General features: G+C 37.5%; 1 protein-coding gene across 3 annotated transcripts in view; it reads left to right on the top strand.

Annotated features, from left to right (window-relative positions):
* The first annotated feature begins 2,511 nt into the window (after positions 1–2,511).
* Positions 2,512–22,171, top strand: part of kif16bb (kinesin family member 16Bb) — a 36,303-nt gene continuing 16,643 nt past the window's right edge. Inside the window, exons 1-13 of one of the 3 annotated variants that reach the window (XM_082154267.1) lie at positions 2,512–2,641; positions 2,727–2,799; positions 3,150–3,219; positions 3,523–3,624; positions 3,996–4,112; positions 5,354–5,451; positions 7,978–8,087; positions 8,238–8,380; positions 9,258–9,426; positions 9,534–9,656; positions 9,903–10,078; positions 10,767–10,832; positions 11,275–11,334. In XM_082154267.1, the coding sequence (XP_082010393.1) occupies positions 2,753–2,799; positions 3,150–3,219; positions 3,523–3,624; positions 3,996–4,112; positions 5,354–5,451; positions 7,978–8,087; positions 8,238–8,380; positions 9,258–9,426; positions 9,534–9,656; positions 9,903–10,078; positions 10,767–10,832; positions 11,275–11,334 (1,281 nt within the window). In that variant the 5' untranslated portion in view covers positions 2,512–2,641; positions 2,727–2,752. The other 2 variants (XM_082154266.1, XM_082154268.1) reach the window with 2 other exon arrangements.

The following is a 22,171-nucleotide window of genomic DNA, read 5'->3' as shown; positions in this document are numbered from 1 at the left end:
ACTTATGAAAGAGAGAGAGAGGGCAGAAAAAAAATACGAGTTGCTTTAAGATTCTTGGAGTAAGTGAGTTGATGGTACAAAGCTTGTTTGTTCTGGCAGCACTTGATACAGTAAAAAAGGAATAGCTGAATGCTTTTTTGCCAACCTAATTTACCATGATTAAGTTTAAGATATTTTTATTGTTTTCTTTGTTTGTGTTTTTTTGGCTTTCATCGAAAAATCAAGGCATAGTGTCTTATTAGATTTAATAGATTAAAGTTTTAACTAGCACTAGTGATGGGGACGAGACCGCCTATGCCGAGTCCGAGTCAAGACCGAGTCTTTGAAGGAACAAGTCCGAGTCGAGTCCGAGAAAGCAGAAACCGAGACCGGCACCATGTATAGCACCATGTTTACACTCTCAAAATGAAAACAAAACCTTTACCAGTTCAGTTCATATGGTAAAAGTCTTCTGCTTCCAACTTCAGATGAATGAAAAAGAACAAAGGTTAAACATTTTCAGTTGAGACAATTAACAGACTGGCAATATTGTCTTTCTCGCTAGCTGGGATCTTGTGTGAAAAACTTTATTTGACATCAGACGGTGTCTCAAGTCATTGGTGTCACTTGGCTCAAGTCTCCAGTTATTAACTCTATAGACTACTGAATTAGTCCAGACCTCAATCTCCAATCTCTCACCCAGCTTGAAGTGTTCAAACATTCCTCATATATTACCAGAACAGATATTTGTGTGACTATTCTCAGGACCTCTGGACCGTCAGGGGAGGACAATCAGGAATGTGTCTTGAGAATTGTGATGAAAGAGGCCTGGATTGGGACCATCCATAAAAACAATCCTGGGCCCCATGAATTCAATTGGCGGACTTGTCTCTTGAAGTTTTTTGTAAAAAAAATGTTTGGCAATAATACCTTTCAAAAATGAAATCATGCCTTGCTAAATCAGCAGATTGTACTTCATAGTCTGGAGCTTCTCTCAGTGGCTGTGAGGAACTCTTTCCACTGTGATCTGATGTGGTGGGAAAAGCAGAGGAAATGCTTCATCTGACACTAGGAAGAAGGCGAGTCTGTGCACCATGTGATCAGTGACTGACAACTTACTTCCCTTTTATTCTTCTGTGATGATTGGAGAAGAAAGTAGAACAAAAATCATTGCTCAAAGAAAGATCTAAGGATAAACAAAGCATCCCCAACATGGCCTTGTCTCTCAAACAAACCAGAAGGCCTGCATCAATGTGACGCGTTGCGAATACAAAACAGGATAGATATTGGACCTACACTGATCTCTGCCAATTTAGGCACACTCACAAACTACCAAATCACTACAAAACCATCCATAGCTCCTCAACATCACTCAAAAAAAAAATGATAAAGCAATTTTTATTGAATCTTCACCCATCAAAAATATGATTTGTTAGTGAGTGATCTTTTATAAACTTTCATAAACATTAATTAAGATTATTATCTATGAAATGAGAAATGGTAAGCAGCAGTGTGTGACAGTGAAACAGATAGGCCTGTAACTCTCCTGTGTCATGCAATGTCATTCAAGTAATTGGTACAGAGGATATTGCAGTTGTCATATGTTGTATTTTATCGTGTGTGTGTGTGTGTGTGTGTGTGTGTGTGTAGGCTACCTTAGCTATAGCTAAGTAATAGAAAGTAAGTTCAACTATAGGGCCAGTTCTTTTAGATGTAGCAATTTACAGTGCTGTAGCAGATATGTAAATGCATATAATAGACAGTAAAGAAAATATGAGCTAGAGTACAATTAGACCTCAGGTTTTGCTGGTGTATGCAAGTATGTGCCTTCCTCTTATAACTGGAGAAAGACTGCCATCTACAGGACATTAATTTCACCTGTTTAAACCACCGAAACAAAAGAGGTAATAATATCGAAGTGTCGTTCAATAATAAAAGCTAAAAACAAACTTCACAATAATATATTAACTTAACATACAACTGTAACCCTAAAAAAACTGATACACTAACTTAACATTCAAACTGTAACCCTAACAAAACTGATACACTCAGTACATAAACGTGAACAGGTGAATGAGGGGCCCTTTTTCTGAATAAAATGGTACAGTCCAATTTCTTAGATTGTACCCGGAAATGCTGCATTCACCTATAATCTCATGATAATCTCCAGGGCTCAGGTACAGCAGGTAAACAGGTATTAATCACATTGTAGTGGTTCTACAATGATTATAAATTCTGTGTTTTTGGGGGGTTTATCTTTTCTTTTATCTACCCAACACAGATGTAAAAAAGGAAGTGAAAGTCATCACATTTTTCATAACGGTTTTGCACTACATGTACCGCTGTGAAGTCTCTTAATATTCATGAGCCATTCCTGTTTCAGTGATAGGTTTTCAAAGGTGTGACAGAATTCATCAGCCAATCGTTGGACGTTTAGCACCATAACACAATTCATATTCATTAAGAAAGTATTTGGCATTGGTTACCAAACAATGTTACAATTTGACAGTATTACTATTCATGAGATAAACCCTCTCTGAACTTGTTAGTTTGCCAGCAACAAACCTATTTTGCTTAAAGGTTATTTTATCTTTGGTAGATAGGCTACGTAACCTGTTGAAGTGGAGAGAAATAAGTACAGTGAGTACAGTCGAACTCTACAGTAGTAGGTGTTACCTGCCTGCGCAAACAGGTATAGGTGTCTAGGGAAGCGCATACAGTTATGATATAATACTCGTGAAGCGCAGGTGAAGTGTCCTGTCACCGATGACCCATGGCGTCTGTGCGTGTGGCGGTGCGGGTCCGTCCTTTGAGCCAAAGGTTAGTCATGTCCGAATGCTCAAAATCAACGTAAGCTATAACTACTGTATTAGATAACATTATAAACGTTGGTCTGGTATCTTAAGATTTGATTTACTGGCACAACATGGCAACTGGCAAATAATCATTATGTTTTAGACGATTAAACGCGTCTGACAAAACTGCACAAGTATTCATGTGTCTATTTAATAAATCTCTCTCACTAACTTAAACTGTTTTCCATAAGAGAGCATGTCTCACTTTATTATTATTTGATATCATACAAGCTATCATACAGTTTATCATGGTTTGCTGTTTTGACAATAATATTTTCATATTTGTCTATCCGTCTGTTTATTTTCCTCTCTCAGGGAGAAGGACCTTTCAGCCAACGTCATTATACATGTGAATGGACATAAAACCTCTGTCCTTAACTCAAAGGTATCTCATTAAGTTGATGTTTGTTTATGTGCATTGGTTACAAAATTAACCAGTGTCAAAAATCAATCTTGACTTTTTATACCTGTTTAAAATGTATAATAGGTTTTAAAATCTTTTACTCGCCTATAATTATGGTTTAGCTATTGTAGTGATTATTGTTAATTTAAACTATTTGGCATAAATTAACAACACAATGTATGTGTTAGAAATGCCCTAATTAGGGTCAAATGAAATGTAATGTCCAAATATCACCTTTTATTGACACCAGTTGCAGCAGGTCAGCAAGTGTTTTATGCTTTGTAGGAGACTGGAGAACCGTTTGGAGAGAGAGGAAAGTCTTTCTCATATGATTTCTCTTATGATTCAATGAACAGCACAAGTCCAAACTTTGTGACCCAGGAAAAGGTACAAACTCCACTGCAATTGTCATGTGACCAGTAGTAATAATGATAGAAGTGTTCCAGCGCCCATAGAATTAGCTGTTTTTACGAGTCGTTTACTGTAGATGTCGAGGTCTGTTTTTCAGTGTCATTCATTTCAAGTAGTAGCATGAACAATATAAATGCCTAACTTTGATAATGTTTTTGATAATATCTGATCTGCCATTGTACATATACTAGCTGAGCTGTAACCACAGGCTTTGAAACCAGTAAGATCTCGTCAGTGAATAAAAACCCAAAATTATTATTATAATTTTTTTTTTTTTTTTACAGCAGATAGAGATTCCAAGAATACGTGCTAAAAATAGTAACTCTGTAGCTCATTTGTCATTTCAGATATTCAAAGATCTTGGTACCGATGTCCTGCAAGCTGCTTTTGAGGGCTATAATGCATGCGTTTTTGCTTACGGCCAGACAGGCTCAGGAAAGTCCTACACCATGATGGGCAACGCTGTAAGCTTCACATCTCATTACCGTCTCCCTCTCAAGTGTAATTTCAAAACCTACAAATCACAGCTAATAACACACTCTCACTCTTCAGAAGATGGCAGATGCACACACTACTCCAGTGGCTGCAGACTGAGCCTCTATTTCACTGCATGCTTCTCATGAGTAATCAGAAAATGTGAAAAGGGCAGCATATGAAGAACACATAATTATAACGGGTATCGGTCTGACGTCCGAGAGACTCGTTCAGATTTGTACTGATGATAATTATTCTATTCTGTCTGATATCCCCTCTTTGTCGTGGGTAGTAATTAAAAGCCGCCTTTGCAGATCAGAGGGGAAAATAGTGTGGAGACTTTATGGAGTTCTTATTTATTCAGAGTGCTGTTGAAAAGTGCAGATTGAAGAAATAGTTGAGAAAGAGAGCTGAAATCAAGTCTCAAGTGTGTGGAAGTCTGAAGGGCAAAAGCATCAATTCTTTGTCCTAAAATTTGTGTTATGCTATAATTGTAGATTTGTTTGATCTTTTAAAGTTGATGATGTTGGAATTATTTCACCTATTCTAGCTTAATGTACAAAACTGTAGACAATAAGTTACATTAATGCCACATAAATCACATGCTTCACTTTCACATGATTCTTTTTACTCCAGGTTTTTATTGCACAATGTCACGTGACGTCATTGCTTGTCCTTCTTAAATTGTACTAAATGTCTAATGTACATTCTAACAATACTTATTATTTCTGCCCTTGGTCAAGCTTAGCATTGTCTTCACAGCTTATTTGGTTTATTGACATTATATTGGCCAGTGTATATGTTCCATGCTGTGTTTAGAATATATATATTTTTTCAATACATATACAACCTAACCACATTTAGCTCACACATTTATTTATTTATTTATTTCAAAGACGGTGTCTTGCCTGATAAAATAGTTTTCCAGGAGTTTTCATTTACTCACCCATATTCCATTCTAGACTTCTATGGCTTTCTTTCTTCTGTGAAACTCAAGAGAAGATATTTTGACATTTTCTTTGTCCATACAATGAAAGTCACTGGGGTCCAAAATGCATTGAATAGACAAAAGCTGTTGAAACATTCTTCAAAATATTTTGTCAATGATCATAACACATGGGTTATCCCTGGCCTATGGGGTTCAAACCTGCGATCTTTCAGTCTAGTTCCTCAACCACCTGACTACATTTAACAGCTAACTGAGCTGAATTTTCTAATTTCCTTCTTTCAGGGTGATTATGGACTGATTCCACGGATCTGTGAGGGGCTGTTCCACCACATCAGTGGAGTGTTGCAAAGAGATAAGGCATCATTTCACATGGAGGTCAGGTATGAGCGCAATATTTCTTGGTAATGGCATAACCATTGCTTCGGGGATAGTGCCAAAGAAGTGAGTAACATAAGTAATTCCGACGTGTCAAGAGAGCTACATACATGACCACAGTTATCAACGGCCATCATTTGCTCCATGGTGGTTTATTGTAGGATAATGAACTAATCAAAATCCCAGGGAGAAGGACAGACAGATTACAGTGTGTTCATTCTGGCAGTTTGTCCTTTCTTATGGGCATTGTAAGATAGCAGGACTCTAATTACGACCAGATGATCAGGAAGGTCAGTGTTCAGCCTCCGTCTGCTTCCGCCTCAAGCAGTTATCATAGTGGCGTCTTGATAACAGCCCACGCGGTAGATTAGATGAGAGAGATGAGAGAGAAAGTGAGACCAGGGGTGTGACTAGACTAGGCTTGCTGTGGGCAAGTAATATAACCGGTGTTGCATCACCTTGTTGTCACACGTCGATTAACCGGTGGGAAAATATCCTCAACGTCACGTCCCTAGACTAGACCTAATACATGTTATTTTAAACATCATAGATATACCGGCTGTCACAGTTCGATTACACACTGAACATGCTTATTCACTACTGTTAAAAAATGTGGGGTTGGTAAGGTTAATATAAATGTACAAACAGTAAATAAATACAGTAAAAACAGTAATATTGTGAAACATTATATTACAATATTGGTAACACGTTAGTTTAGGGTCCAATTCTTACTATTAACTAGTTGCTTATTAGCATGCATATTACTAGATACATATTGGCTGTTTATTAATGCTTATAAAGCACATATTAATGCCTTATTTTGCATGACCATATTCTACATCCCTTAATCCTACACAATACCTAAACTCAACAACTACCTTAATTACCTTAACTATTAATAAGCAGTAATTAGAAGTTTATTGAGGCAAAGTTGTAGTTAATAGTTAGTTAATAGTGAGAATTGAACCCTAATCTAAAATTTGACCACAATATATATTTTTATTTAAATCCCTTTTCTATTTTAATTGTAATTTAAAATGGAATTTTAAGCAGCTATTACTCCAGTCTTCAGTGTCACTTGATCCATCAGAAATGATTCTGAAATGCTGATTTGGTGCTCGAGGAACATTTATTTTTATTATCAATGTTGATTATTTTTAATGAAAACGTGATACTTCTTTTCAGGATTTGTTGGTGAATAAGAAGTTCAAAAGGACAGCATTTATTTGAAATAGAAATTTGTAAAATTATAAATGTCACTTTTTTCCCCTTGATGGATAAAAATGTTCATTTCTTTAAAAAAAGACAAAATGTTCAGACTCAAAACTATTAAACAGCAGTGTTGGTCTGTTAAATTGGCAGAAGGTTAGTAGGTTAGAGCTAATAAAGTCCATAATGAAATTGATTCAGCTATATAATATCCCAGAGGCCATATTTTCTGTTGCATGTTGCAAAATATTGACTGTTTGCATCTACAGTACATTTCAATGCAAGCTCTTTGCTTGTGCAGACTTCTGGACGTGTAATAAGTTTAATAAAGGAAGCTACCGAGTCATGTCTTTTGCTTGTGGTATAAATGAGGTCTTAAATTACAGTTATTGTGTATTAAATCGATTGCCATTGCAGTTAGGATTGCTGCAGTAGAAAAAAAATATCGGTGACTGAAACCCAATAGCCCAGTCACACCCCTGAGTGAGACCTGTCTTTATCAATTGAAAAACCCATGACTTCTCTCACATGCGACTGTAGTGTCTAAATGCCTGCAAGAGGTTTTTGTAGTTTAACTACCTGGATTCCCTCCTTTAAACAGTGCTCATTCACAGGGGACAGTTCTAGCAGTAGAGGCATTCAAAATGTCTGACTGTCACATTTTAATTAGTTCACTGCTGGTTTGTACTGAGCTCGAACTGATACTGTCTCTCTCTCTCCCTCCAGCTTCATTAGGAGATGAAGAGGGACCAATCTGTCTTTCATTTCATGAGCCTGTTTAAACATTCACATTTCTCAGACAGCTCGAAATAGGTTTATCGTCTTGTGGGGTTTTATTTCTTTTCTGACTGGCGAGACTTTCTCCCCCTCACCCACACGATTGCTGTAATATGCAGCAGTATATAACAACAGAGCTTATTCAGATTTAGGGAAAATGTGTAGCCTCTAATTCCTTGTCAAGTCGCTGTGTTCCATCAAGCCAGCATTTTCGATAATTTTATTCATGTACAATGAGATTCAAACAGCGGCAGGTAATTGATTTGAGTTTTCCAGGCAATTGCTTCACGAGTGATTTAGTCAAAACAAAGAAAATTTAATAAGCTAGCAAATGAGCTATTAAACCAAAATATAAACTAAATCAGTGGTATTTAGCAAAACTGCTGGAATGTGGCTCGTTTAAAACCAGACTAATCTAGACTGAGTCACTGTTGAAGTTTTTGTGGCACCAAAATTTCATCTCATTATATCCTAAAATAGGAGCTAATGTTTCAAGAGCAATCTATCACTGCTTTGTTCTTGTCTTTGATGCTTTGTGCTTCCAGCTACTTTGAAATCTACAATGAGCGAGTTCGAGACCTCCTTCCCAGCACAGAGACACAAGGCTGTGAGCTGAGAGTAAGAGAACATCCTAAAGATGGAGCATATGTGGAGGGTAAAATGATTACAGAAACAACACCTCACATCATGATGATTGAAAACTGGCTCACTTTTTAATGTTACTTTACTGATTGCTTAAACAACGTTATCAGAAATCCAGTAAAAACAGTTGTTTATGTTTCTCTTATGTCCTGTATATGTCTAGCCCTCTCCAGACACCATGTGCAGAGCTATACTGAGGTTGGCCAGCTAATACACGAGGGCAACAGGAGGCGTGCCACTGCCAGCACAGGCATGAACCATGTCAGCAGCCGATCCCACGCTATCTTCACCATTCGCTTCATCAAGGTCACAAGTCCATTTACCCTCTGCTGAATGCCATCTGCCTCTTTGTTTGTACATTTGTGCAGATAGCCTTCGCAGCTTGAAGTTATCATCTCCCTGTTTGTATTATCCACTGAGCTTTCTCCATTTTCTGTGTATGTTGGGGAGGTCTGGGTAATGATACACAGATGTTAATGTGTCAATGGCTATGTTTTGGAATACTAGATTACTGCTTTTTGGACCGTATTTCATATATGAAATAATAGATGGCTATTTATAATCAGGAAAAGTTAATCAGTAGGCATTATTCCACAAGAAATGTATTTGATGTTTTGAGTGGCTTCCATGTGATCTGAAAATAGATATTTAAATTTTTTATTCTGTTTTTATTTAAACAGATTGATATTCCTTCCAGTTTATCTATCACACTGGATATAGAGTAGTATGATAGTGGTATGCTGCACCAAACATTGCATTTTCCCCCCCCAGTTTTTTTCCTCTATATTTTGTCAATATTCTGTGTGTCTTCTTAGTTTTTCCATGTTATGAGACTACTATAAAGGCCCGAAACGTCACACTTGAAATACATTTTGTGAATGGGAGCTCTTCGGTGTGCGGATCTTTACTTTGTAAATGTACTATTTTAAACTCAACAGGGTTTGAGTTGGTTATAAGTTGGCTCTGTTGGTTATAATCCAGCTCTTTTAATAAATTCATAATAATTTCAGAAACTTCAGGGGATAGGATGTCATGCAGCATTAAGCATTTCCAATCTTACTTTCATGTGTTTCAAACAAGTTTTTTAGCTTGTTTCTTTTCCCTGTTGCATTATGGTTCTACATTATGAATTTCGGATTGAGAAATATCTAACTGTATCGCCTACCATAATATGTCCTTATAGGCCATGTTTGATGCAGAGTTACCGTGTGAGACGGTGAGTAAGGTACACCTGGTTGACCTAGCAGGAAGTGAAAGAGCTAATGCCACACAGGCTACTGGCATTAGGTTGAAGGAAGGCGCCAACATCAATAGATCTCTGGTTACTCTGGGCATCGTCATTTCCACTTTAGGTAAACCAACAATCAAAGAATACGTATCAGCTTAAGGTTTCAAGCACTTTGACTGACATGTTATGATGTTGTTCAGTGGATATTCTTTGTTATTTCTGTTGTCACAGCTGATCTGTCCATTGGCGGTGGAATAAAAAGGAAACAAAACTTTGTTCCATATCGAGACTCTGCGCTTACCTGGCTCCTAAAGGACAGTCTTGGTGGGAACTCCAAAACCATCATGATAGCCAGTATGTCAGAGGTCACACGTATCACTGTGGTCAAACACGCAAGATTTTGTTACGCAATTTATTTTGCGAAACGTTCATGCTGCTCTTTTCCATACAACAAAAGGGAAGTTTGGGCTGTTAAGCTCTAAAAACCATTAGAAAAAGTGGCAGATTGAAATGAACATTCCATTGCAAGGAGATTTGAGCTAATCTCGCCTTGATTATGTATTAAGGATTCATTTCCTTTTATCTTTTTTGTCACTCTAGCCATCTCACCTGCTGACGTGAACTACAGCGAAACTTTGAACACTCTTCGTTATGCCAGCCGTGCCAAGAACATTTTAAACAAGCCCACTGTGAATGAGGACAGCAATGTAAAGATTATCAGAGAGCTGCGAGCTGAGATTGCCCGCCTGAAAGCGCTGCTGTCTGCGGGGAATCAGGTGATTTAAGTTCGACTTCATCCTCCTCAGACATCACAGGCTGAATTTCAATTTGTATATTATCAGTATTAAATGGTATGCCAAGATTAGCTTAAAGAAATTAAAAAAATCAGAATTGAGATCTCTTCAATATCTCTGTTTCTCTTAGACTGCAACGAGATGGAGTCTCCAGCTTCTCATATCTCTCATAAGACAGAGTAGGGTCTTAGTCTCTTCTTGAGTTTTTGAATGATGGCTCAAACTTTACTCAGATTTAGAAAAAAAGTTAGAGATTTCAGTATGTACCTTTTGAATTTATCAACAAGCAATTGTTTTTGTGTTTATTTTTCTTTATCCTAAGCAATTTTAAGAGATCAGTTTTACCTAATTAACACATAACTAATTCTCCTGAGCTATGAAAGCAACCTTTAAGCAATATCTTTTTCCTCTGGAAGGATTAGTGCCTCCCAAATCATATCACTGAAATTATAATGTCAAAATGGCCCGGACTACATACTGTTTCAAAGTCTGCATGCTTTTTGGGATAATATTGCTATCAGCCTTTTATGGTTTGGAAAGTTGTACAGATGTTTTATGACGTATTAAAATGTAATACTGGCACATACACAGAAGAACCTACTTTTGTACAGCCTTTGTTTTGTTTCTCAGTGGTCACATGACTTAAATACTTCAGTCTTCCTCCTTACAGATGGTGTCATTTGAGCAGCCTTTAGGGTCGAGTGTGGAGGAGAGGCTTCATCAGGATGAAGCCAGAGTAAGTGTCTCAATTTCACTGCACATCCTCAGACTACTTGAGCAGATCTTCTGGTGATTAAAAGTTGGGTAAAACCGAGCACAGCACCCGATCACTCCTTGATTTCCCCACCGCTCATGGCTGTTTAAGTATGATGCATGCTGATTTAGGGAGATAATTAAAGCCTTTATGCTAGAGGAGGTCAGCAGCAGCATTGTTGTTTTTATTTTAATTTTATGTTATGCTGCACTTTAGTCTTCCTCTTAGGTTTGGATGTAAATATGCATGACTTGCAACTGGGATTTTAGAGTGCTGTATTTATCCCAACACTCAGAATGCTGTTTTCTGTCCCATTTATTGTGATGAAAGAATGTGGCAGCTGTACAATAAGCATTTTATTTTATTCTGTATCTGTATTTTCTCTTATAGAAATAATCCAAAGTATTTCTCTTTTCTTTCTCAGGTTCAGGAGCTGACAAAACAGTGGGCTAGTCGTTGGAAAGAAATCCATAATATTCTTAGGGTTGGTAACTTGCATACACTTAGTTATGACTTAATACACCTTTACATTTTGCTTTCAAACATGAATTTCAGGAAATGGTGGTGAAATTAATTGTCATATCCCAGTGAGTGTCGGGGTTATCAGGATTGTTCACCCTAATTATTTTCCAAATTACTCACCTTCCTGTATACGGCATTTAAAAAAAAAATATTAATGTGCATATACAACATAAAAATTTAAAATATATATACCTACAGTCGAACAGGTGTTATAATTTGATGTTACTCAGCTCTCACAGCTTGTTTGCTTCTTACTCAGAATCCCCCGTAGTTGCAAGAGCACAGCATCAATTCTACCTCTATATCTAATTTGTTCATCCACAGTGATCTGAGAAAGATTGCAGTGAATCCAGTCTGCTCTTCTCTGCACCCTTCTGTGTAAACTGTGGCAGTCAGTGAAGTAGTCTGCTTGTGAGGAGGAAAAACAATATCACTTTAGCTCTGTGCGTCACTCTAGCTCCATGTGCTGCTAAATAGAGAGGAAGACATTGCTGGTTAGTCACCTAAATAACCTCCTACTCTGCCACACACACATAGATTTCTAATTCCTGATAGCAGAGTTTTTTTTTTGTCTTTGTCTTTTCAACTGTGCAGCGAAAATGGGTCAAATAGTTTGTAATTCCTTGGTTTATTTGACATTTAAATATTCTGCTGCTGGTTTGAGCTTGTAGCACATTTAAGAGAGGTAGTGCTCCTACAGGGATGTAGGCTTTCAGTCAGGAAAATGTCATCTCTAGTTCTTAGAACTCATTCAGGGTAGATGCACTATTTAATATGATGTGAATGACAATATAGAAGTTTTGCCTATTTAATGTGTTGTATTGTGCAGTCGTATACATTGACGTCGTTCAGCTTCACCTTGAACTATGGAGTTTACCATGACTTAGGACCATAGTGTCTTATCTATCAAAAATGCCTTTATATATATTGTATAAACAGTGGCAAGAATTAATTAGTTTCTTCAAATTATTTTGATTTCTGCATTGATTCCTCCATAAAATCTGATATGATCTTTAATCAGCTCACAATTATAGCTAAACATAATCTGACTAAACTAATGACACTCAAACTTTTCATACTTTTATTTAATAAACTGAGTAATCATTCACAGTGCTGGCTGGAAAAGTAGATTCTCCTTTAGCATGCATGCATATAATATTACCATAAGCAGTTGCATAATGCATAAGCAGTAATTAAACCATTTCACCTTTGTACACCTAAACAAATCATGTGCCACTGATCTGTTTTTTCCTCTGGTAAAGTAGTGTTTTGATGATGATGTGATATGTGGTTTGGGAAGGTTTGATGGTTCGATCCCCGTGAGAAGTTATTACCACCTTGCCCTTGAACAAAGCACTTAACCCCAGGTTGCTCCAGTGGGATTGTCTTGTAATAGACTCATGGCGCTGTATATGTCAAAAGTTGTGGAAACGTAACTGGCCCTGGTTGTGTGGAAATAAACAGTTTGCTTCTTCTAAAAAATAACACACTTAACGGCAGCTGATAGATTTCCCTCCGACAGGTGGCAGTGTTGCGCTTGAGAAGCGCAGTGGTTTTGCAACATTTTTGCCTTTGGCCGGTTGTGTTTGATGGTGCTCTGTGTAGCAGCCTGTGGTGTTGTAAATGGAGGTTTTCAGACTGTAGCAGGAGTCTGGGGTCAATTTCAGGCCACAAGCTGGAACTGTCAGAATGCCACAGCATAAGCTCATTGGTATGAGAGACTATTACCTCGGTCTTGCTCCTGCACGTAAATGTTTGTGAAAGCGGATAGGGAAATGGGGAAATAGTCCGTGATGAAGGAGGCGAGATATGCTTTCGGTTTTTCTCTCTTATTTTGTTTTTGTTTTTTTGTGTCACATCACCTCCCTCCCTGTCTCATTTACACACATACACACCCAAATCTATGAAGCGGAGAGCAAAACGGAGATGGCAGATGGTCACGCATACTCTCTGAGCTTTTAGCTGCTCATCTGCTCCAGTCCAGGCAGAAAGACATGAGCCACAAAGGGCCAAATAGCCCAGACCTCTATTTAGCTATTACTCACTTCCTGCCATGCCAGCATGCCAACTGCCTCTCTGGCCATCCTGCTTTTTTCCAATCGAATTCAGTGTGCACGTGTTGGGGGTGACAGAAAGTTGAGGAAATATCCTGGCCTTGTCAAACCACCTAACAGCATGGGGATGAGCCGTTGATGCATCAGCTGAATTTAATTGCAGATAATTACTTCAAATAGCACTTCGCCAGGGCTGTTTTCTCAAAACCCAAACATAATGAGCGTCTTCGCCTCTCAACTGCTTATTCTTCGCCACCTTTTTCAAGTGCTTTGGCATCTTTTTTGATGGGAAAGTGTTGTAGTGAGAAAGAGACAGCCCACAAAGAGAAGAACAAAGGCACAAGTCTCAAAGCTCATTTTTATTTTGGTCCGCCTCTGAGGTTGACTGAGAAACAGAAGATTTAACAATGCAACGCGGTTTTGCGAACCCCAAAAGGCAGATGGCTGTTTATGGCTGTTATTTTTTCCTTGCAATGGCAAGCGATTGCATATTAAGCATCTGTTGTCTTGTGTGAATGTCGTATTATATTAGTGGCAGACAATAAAACACAAGTAAATGAACAATACATAATATTAAAGTATCAAGATCAATTAAGATACAAATAGAATTTTTGATAACACTTTAGGGTCCAATTCCACTATTAACTAGTTGCTTATTAGCATGCATATTACCGGGATATTGGCTGTTTATTGTTACTTATAAAGCACATATTAATGCCTTATTCTGCATCTCTTAATCCTACACAATACCTAAACTCAACAACTACCTTACTAACTATTAATAAGCAGTAATTAGGTGTTTATTGAGGCAAAAGTCATAGTTAAAGCTACACTGTGTATGACTTTCTCCCATCTAGTGGTGAAATTGTATATTACTTTCAGTTGGTAATATTCCTCCCATTCCGAGGGCGTTTTAACTCCTACGGTGACCGTATTATTTCAAATCTGCCAGCAGTCGCGAGTAATTTCCCCCTCGCATTCGTCACGGTGCCACTGAGTGTAAAAACGCGAAAGACGAAGCTTGAATTTATAGGTATGTCCGTCTTTGGCTAATGTATTTTCAAGATGGAGGCGCAACATGGCTTCCGCCATTCGAGCGACTCGCTCATATGTATTCCAAATGGCAGATTCTACGCTTACAAGAATACTTGATTAGTTGGTAGAAGTAATTACACATTAATGAGCACATATCATTTTGAAAGAACAAAGTGTTTTTTGCTAAGAATCAACTTAAAAAAATTACACAGTGTAACTTTAATAGTGAGTATTAGACCCTAAACTAAAGTGTGACCAAATTTGTATATTTATATATTTTTTTTAATTAAGTAAATGTGAGTTGCTCTTGTCCATTAAAAAGTTAATTCAAGAAAAGTTGCTTAGGTGTTCTGATTGTTTTGAATGTGTGGTTACAAGGTTATTGAGTCTCTGATATTCTGGTCCCTCCCTTCTTTAGGGCAAGTGTATAAGATTTTTTGGACAACTAAGATTGTCACATGCCTCTCTCAAAGTATTGTTGATGTCCTTAGCACAAGTAGGGCAGGACAAGCTATGTGCCAAAGTTTAGTACTTAGGGTAAAGGGTTTGTTCAAATCCCTTTGAGAAATTGAAATAGTGATGCTTGCCCAATATGATGTAACACATTTTATAAATTTATGTTTTTAAAGTATTAGAAAATGTTGTCATATTACATGTCATTCATTTGAATCAGTTCAGTGTCGTTTTGAACATGCACGGTGAAAAGGTTGAACCAAAAGATGGCACTGTAGCACTTTGATGTTTCTTGTTCCTCCACTTGGACTTGAAGCAATGAAATAAACAGAAGAAAGTCTACCCGTGGTTTATATTTAATTTTCAAACTATTTAGATTACTATGTCATCCAGCCACCATAAAAACTGCTTTAATGATGTTGAAGTCAACATGTGGCAGAGTGAAGGGAGGGGGTTTGTGCAGCAGATGATTAAAATGGCTTCTCTTGGTGAAGAAATATTAACAGAGATTATGCATCCAGTGCTTTGCGGTTTCTCTTCCTCAATCACTCTAATGTCTGCAGTGGCCACCCAGCGTGTGTATATGCACAGTTGGAACAATGGCCGTACATAATGGTAAAATGTATGTTCTCAGAGTGATGGACATGGAAATACGTCAATGTAATAAGGATCCTTTCTGTGAACGAAATGCCATTTGTGGGTTTGTTCATGTTATTAAGGGGATAGGATGGCCACTGACTAAATTATATTGTAGTATGCCAAATATTTATCTAAAAAAAACCTAAAACTAAGCTTAAATTCAGTTTAGGGGCTAACTGGATATCATATTGTATATATGTAAATTTAAAAGGGACAGTATACCCAATATTAAAGTGTTAGTATGTTTGAAGAAGATTTTTTTGAAGAGCATTGACGTCAAAACAACATTTAACCTCATTGACTTCCATTCTATGGACAAAAACAAACCCTAAGTCATTTTTCATAGTATGTTCTGTTTTGTTCCACAGAGGAAAGAAGTAACATTAACATAAGTTGATTGTGTCTCATTGGGGATCCAACTACAAAAAATACAAGTCCAGTTTACACCATATAACCAACTCTGTGTTGTATTTACAAAATTACTTTAATCTCCTAAAGCTCTCAGTCAATCAAATTGTTGTTCATGTTGATAGTGACCCTGACCAGGGAGTGCTAAGCAGAAAGGAAAGCTGGCGGTCTGTCTCTAGTGAGCGCAAGACCTCTGAACACATGCCAAAGGTTGATGAAGTGTTTCAGAGCATGTTGCCTTATAGTACATGAAATCAATAGAAAAGCTGGCCGAAACGAGAACTCCTTTACGTCAGGGTTATAGTATTATAGTTATTAGAACTAAAACAACAGATAAAAAAGATTTTTGTTACTGAAGTAAGTAGCTGGGGGAAAAAACAAACACTTAAACAGCAGTAAGTAATCTTACCTTGATGTACTAAAGCTGAAAAAAGCTAATAAATGACAAAAACATTAAACAAAATTACTATAACTATACTAGTGCAAATCAGGGGTATATAACAAGTTCATTCAAGAAGCCCAGACCATTGAGGCTCATTGCGAGAAAATGCTACGGTCCTTAATTAAGAGATTTTGATTAGTCACATATGGCGGGATTAATCTCAGAGCATCCAGTGATCTAATTAATATGGCCGTGTTGTAATTCTTTTCTTCGCTGTTCGGTTGGGGTTCCAGTTGCTAGCTTGCTAACAGCACATGTTGTGGTCTCAGTGGGTGTGATGATCGGAATGAACAGGATGCTAACAGACATGCAAACAAGTGATGTGTGTCCACAAGATGGATACTTGTCTCTATGTGACAAACGAACAGCAAGGACACAAGATGTGCAATCAGTCTGGACCTCTGAATGTGTTTAATGAACTAGCTAAAGCTATTCCACTTGTCTTTTGATGAGCGTAATTGCTTCTTGAAGACATTTGATGAATAAAAAGGCATCACATTTCAAAGATATCTTTTTGATCAAACTTTTATCCCTTCGAAATGAACTATTAAGAGTTATTTGAGAATAAAAGGCCAGCTGTTAATATCCCTTACTTAGCCAGAAGTGAGACTTTCTTCAGAAAGGTCACCACTAAGAATAGTTTTACATCAGCTTATATGTTGCAGCTTGGACAGAGTTGATCTATCAGTATAGATGGATAGACTATCTATTCATCTTGAGCTTATATCTAGTGTAATAGATGGTAGTTTTATTTGAGCTCATAAAATCTCTTTTCTGACTCCTATTTCAGTGTTCACTCTCTTTCAGCAAGCTCAGGGTTAACTCAGTTGATGTGAGTTGATTCGCTACTTCGCAGGAGTAAATTGATGCTTTTAGAGAGTGACGGCAATTCTCTGGCTCTGGAACGTAAACAGAATCTTAATTCGCTTTTTGAGGCAGATTTGGAATGCAAAGTTATGCAGCTGCGCCATTGTAGATTGGTTACAGGGGTGGGAGGGGACAGCGGTTAATAAGGAGATGTGGTTGAATAGTGGACTCTCAGAGAGAAAGAAAGTGAGTGTGAGGGAAGAGTGTGTGAGGGAGGGAATTTTCTTCTGTCCAGTGGCTGTCCCAGTCTTCGGCAGCTGGCGAGGTGATGTGCCCTCGTCGCATTTGTTAATTTAGGAGTGCTCATACAGAACTGAAGGGAATAGGAGGATTGATGACAGATATAGCAGCCTAACCGGAGCAGTTTATCTTCCAGTCGATTGTGCCATTTGTTTTCATTTTGAAAAAAAAGATGCATCAAGTCCCTGGAGCCACACACACACACACACACACACACACACACACACACACAAGAATAACACAAGCACTTATTCTCATCTTGGCTCTGAAAGAGTATTTATTTATATATTAACTTAAATGTCTCTCTGTCCTCCTCCCACCCTTCCTATTTCTCTGAATAATTTTTTTTCCTCTCGCTTCTTTATCACTTTCAGTGTTTATTAAAATCCACCCTTAATTATCCATAACAACCTTTTAATTGCAGTGTTGTGATTGCAACACATTCTTTTTTTTTTTCTTCAGCCTTGGATAGGTGTGAAATAGCTTCAGATAATACAATGGGATGGACAGGAACAACAAATGGCAGTAATTAAGCGTTCCTTTAATGAGTTCTGCGAATGTCCACCTGATAAAATGAATATATAATGTAGTGTTTCTTCAGTGGATGTCACATCAATCTGAGAACCATATCAAGCCGTGATCAGAAAAAGGAACATAAGCTTTCATTGGTGAATCCGCAGTTGGCCAACATGGACCTCAGTACATATTAGTATCTCGGTCTATGTGAAGGCAAGGCAAGTGTCAATATGAATATTGCTCATATTCAGGGTAGTCAGGGATTTGAACAGACTGCTAATGCTGAGTATTAAACTTCAGCTCATAACCCGTCTCGTTTGTGATGCATACATAAATGATACCCCAGATCATGTGGCTTGTTGAACAGAGTTGTGTTGTTACTTTTCTAAGTGAACAGATTATAAAACAGGTGGGAAAATCTCAGATTTGAAGAAGGTATCTGAGTCATATTTAGGGACCACAATACAATAAAGATTTGTGAAAAGTCTTGGCTGCTATCTAAATTCCACCCAGAACATCAATCGCAACAACTTAGCTACCTACTAAAACTTATTTCGTAGCAACTGCATGGTAATGCACCTTAGTGTCCTAGCATCATGATAGCTAGTTTTGCATGGGTTAGCATTATTCATGCAAGTTATTCCTTGTTATTGTCCTTGTGTGTAGACCTCATACACCAGAGAAACAAGTGCGCAGCCATATTTAGAATTTTGTGTTTAAATGACTGTTTTTGCAGTAGCTCAATATTTTTCTATGACATCGCTGTTGAAGCATTGGAATGTTTGAAGCGGATGTCATAATAATGTCAGTAGACTGTAGTGTTGTCACGATACTGGAATTTCTAGCTTCGATACGATACCTTGAAAAATATCGATATTCGATTCCACGTGGAAAACTGCCACATATACTGCCATACAGATAATTTGTTATTGCATATTTTTTTTATAATTTATAATTTAACTTAATAATTAAGTTGTAATAGCTTACACACAGCACAGGGAAGCTTTATTTGAATCGTTGAACTACATATAAAAAAAATAAAAAAAAACACAAGTAAACAGTCGGTAATAAAATAAGAACAAATAAACAACAGGGTCTAACAGTATATTCAGGTAGAAAACTACAGAAATCAAATGTAAGCAATCAAAAGTAAAATAACACTGGATAGTTTTCATTGTAAAAAAAAAATGCTTACAATTAAAGTTATAAAATCGTACCTTCATGTTGTGGAAATACAAACCGGAAGACAATGAGCACAGCGCTGAAAAGGGGCGGGGCTACATTTAAGATCTATACTGCCCTATATCATTTTACCAAAACATACCACCTCCTGCTTTTTCCTGCCCTCTCTCTCTCTCTGTCATTTTTATAGTCTGTGCACCATTTTGCAGTTCTTATCCTCTCTTGATCTCTCAACCCATATATTTTAAGAGCTCCTTTTAATCTTCACCCAGTGCATCTGCCTTGTTTTCAGACCACATTGCCTCAAATTGAAGTCTTGGGCACCAAAACCACCTTTAATTTGCCAAGAGATTGAAATAAATTAGAGGTTTTATGATCTCAGTCAGATCTCATTTGCTGCACAAGTTTAGAGTGCATGTAATTGTACACACACCATGTTTTAAAAAGTTCTCGGGGGCAGAAGGTACCCTGCTCCAAGGCTAGCTCTCTCTCTCTCTCTCTCTCTCTCTCTCTCTCTCTCTCTCTCTCTCTCTGAAATCTGACATGGTTCCTATCTCTCTCTCTCTCTCTCTCTCTCTCTCTCTCTCTCTCTCTCTCTCTCTCTCAATCTAATGAAGTCTTGGAAGAATTCATTTAATTAAGTGTGGAGAGAAGACCCTCCACTCAATCGATGCTTCTCCCTCTTCGTTAGGAGAAAAGGATTTCGCTCCATTCGCTGCTGTCAATGAGGTGGAAATAGACGCATTGCTCTCTAGCCTGAAGAGGCAGAGAATGAGAGGAATGGAAGATGAGGGGGAAGAAGGCCACATTTGTTAAGAAAAGAAAAAAACACGGTGCTGGTAAGGTTATTGTCATGCAGGGTTGTTGTGTAAACGCAAGAAGAAGAAGATGAATGCAATAAGATAATATTTAATAAATCCTACGGGTATTTCGAACAGGAACAGAGCAACATACAACACTTCCACAATAGATGACACCTGACACCGAACTGAAACATAACTGAACATATATACAGGTGATAATTATGGTGATTGATGATTGCATAGCTGAACATAATTAGTGTCCGTGAAAAAACAAATGAGTGACGAAGGCAGACGATGACGAGTCCAAACTAACGTGATTGTGACCGTTTTTTGATCGTTTCAAGGTGTCTAATAGGAACAATTTTAATTCTGACATTGTTTTTGAGAGAAATGGTGCTTTTCCTTGAAAAATTAAATGAGTAAACAAGTTTGAAACAATATGACTGAGTTAAATCACTTGCACACACACACAGGCAGAAGTTTAAAAGCAGTTCATTTTGTGCAATACAGAGTTCCTCAGAGAATGAAAGACATTTGTGTCCTCAGGTCAGTGAGCACAGTGAACCAAAGCACATTAACTTTCATTCTGAAGAGAGAACCTTTGGTGCTCCAGTCTCCAAATCTCTGAATTAATACCAACACTCTGCCCAAGTCCATGACTCCTTTCAAGACGTCCTCTGGCCCTCTCCTATTTAAATGCGTCCTCACGGACAGATTGGTATGCAAGTGTTTTTCTTTTTGTTGTGCTGCTTCAGTATGCGCAGGGCATCCGAAGGTCTTTTCTCATTGTTCAGTCAGGTGGGTTGTTGTCATTATTTCTTTTCTCGTATTGGAAACAGACGCGTGTTCCCCGGTGAAAGCACACATTATTCAAAGCAGAGTACTTATTTGATGAGGCATGACACTTTCTACCATTTTAGTGATGTTTGCATACGATGTGGATGGCATAGAAATGTTTCAAAGTAAGATAGACCATGAGAACATATAGGAATACACAAAATATATATATTTTTTAAGTTATACAATAACTTGAAGTGTATAAATTCCTAAAATACACTATAATGAATCACGTCCAACCCTTTTCTTTAAAAGCTGAATTGTTTGGTATTCCTGCAGAAAAAAAAAAAAACAGCATATCGTGAGCTTAGAATTATAAGGTTCTATCTCCGTTTAGGGTAGTTCTGAGATATTGAGCATCAAAGTTTTTACATCCCAGCTGGCAAAACTGTTATGTAGTATAATCTACTATTATAGCTCAACAAGACCATCACCCTACAGGTACTTTGAGGATAGAATATCAAAATCCTGGCACATTTGGAAATGGGATTTTTTAAGATGGCCCAAATGGAGATAGAACCTTATAATTCTGAGAGCTCTGATTCTGTTTGGAATTATAAGGTTCTATCTCCACTTTTACAAATAAAACCCCACATTTCAAAGAATAAATGTATATAACCATTGATTTTAATCAATTTATATATTTATAATACAAGCACACAGCTTGATTGGATTTTTGATTTTGGTTGGATATTGAATCTACTGGAGATAGAACCTTATAATCCCAACTCGGTTTATGTTTTTGTGAGATGGAACCTTTTTATTTGATTAATTATTATTAACTACTACATTTTTTTTTTTTTTTTACAAAAATAACACCACACAGGCATTAATAAACACCTAATGGATCAGATTATGTCAAAAACTCAATTTCGACCAAAAGTGGAGATAGAACCTTATAATTCTAAGCTCACGATATGATGTTCTTGGATGCTGACATGCTGGTCACAAGGTTATTTAACTATAGCCTAACCAGCAAGACTTCCTAGTGGACTGATTTTACCCAGTTACTGACTTCAACCAACTAGACCCGAACCAAACTAGCACTAACCAAAAAAAACAACAGAAATTCGGAAAATTCATACTGCTCTAAGCTTGTCTTTTCAACAAGGGTTTTTACGAATGTAGTATGTCTAGGATTTGCATCCTGAAAATGAACATGCTAAATCCTGCACGCCGAATTTATTTAATATGTGCCTCGCCAATGTGATAATCGCTCCCTTGGAACCAACATTCTCAAAGTAGCTGATGCATTAATCTTTATAGACTATCTGCGTGCACCATCACAGATGTCACTTGGCCTTTGAAGAATATGTGCGCTTT

This window comes from Leuciscus leuciscus (genome assembly GCF_965113295.1).
Source record: "Leuciscus leuciscus genome assembly, chromosome: 22".
NCBI classification, from domain to species: Eukaryota; Metazoa; Chordata; class Actinopteri; order Cypriniformes; family Leuciscidae; genus Leuciscus; species Leuciscus leuciscus.
Note: the sequence above shows the minus strand (reverse complement) of the source record. Positions and strands in the feature narration are given on the sequence as shown.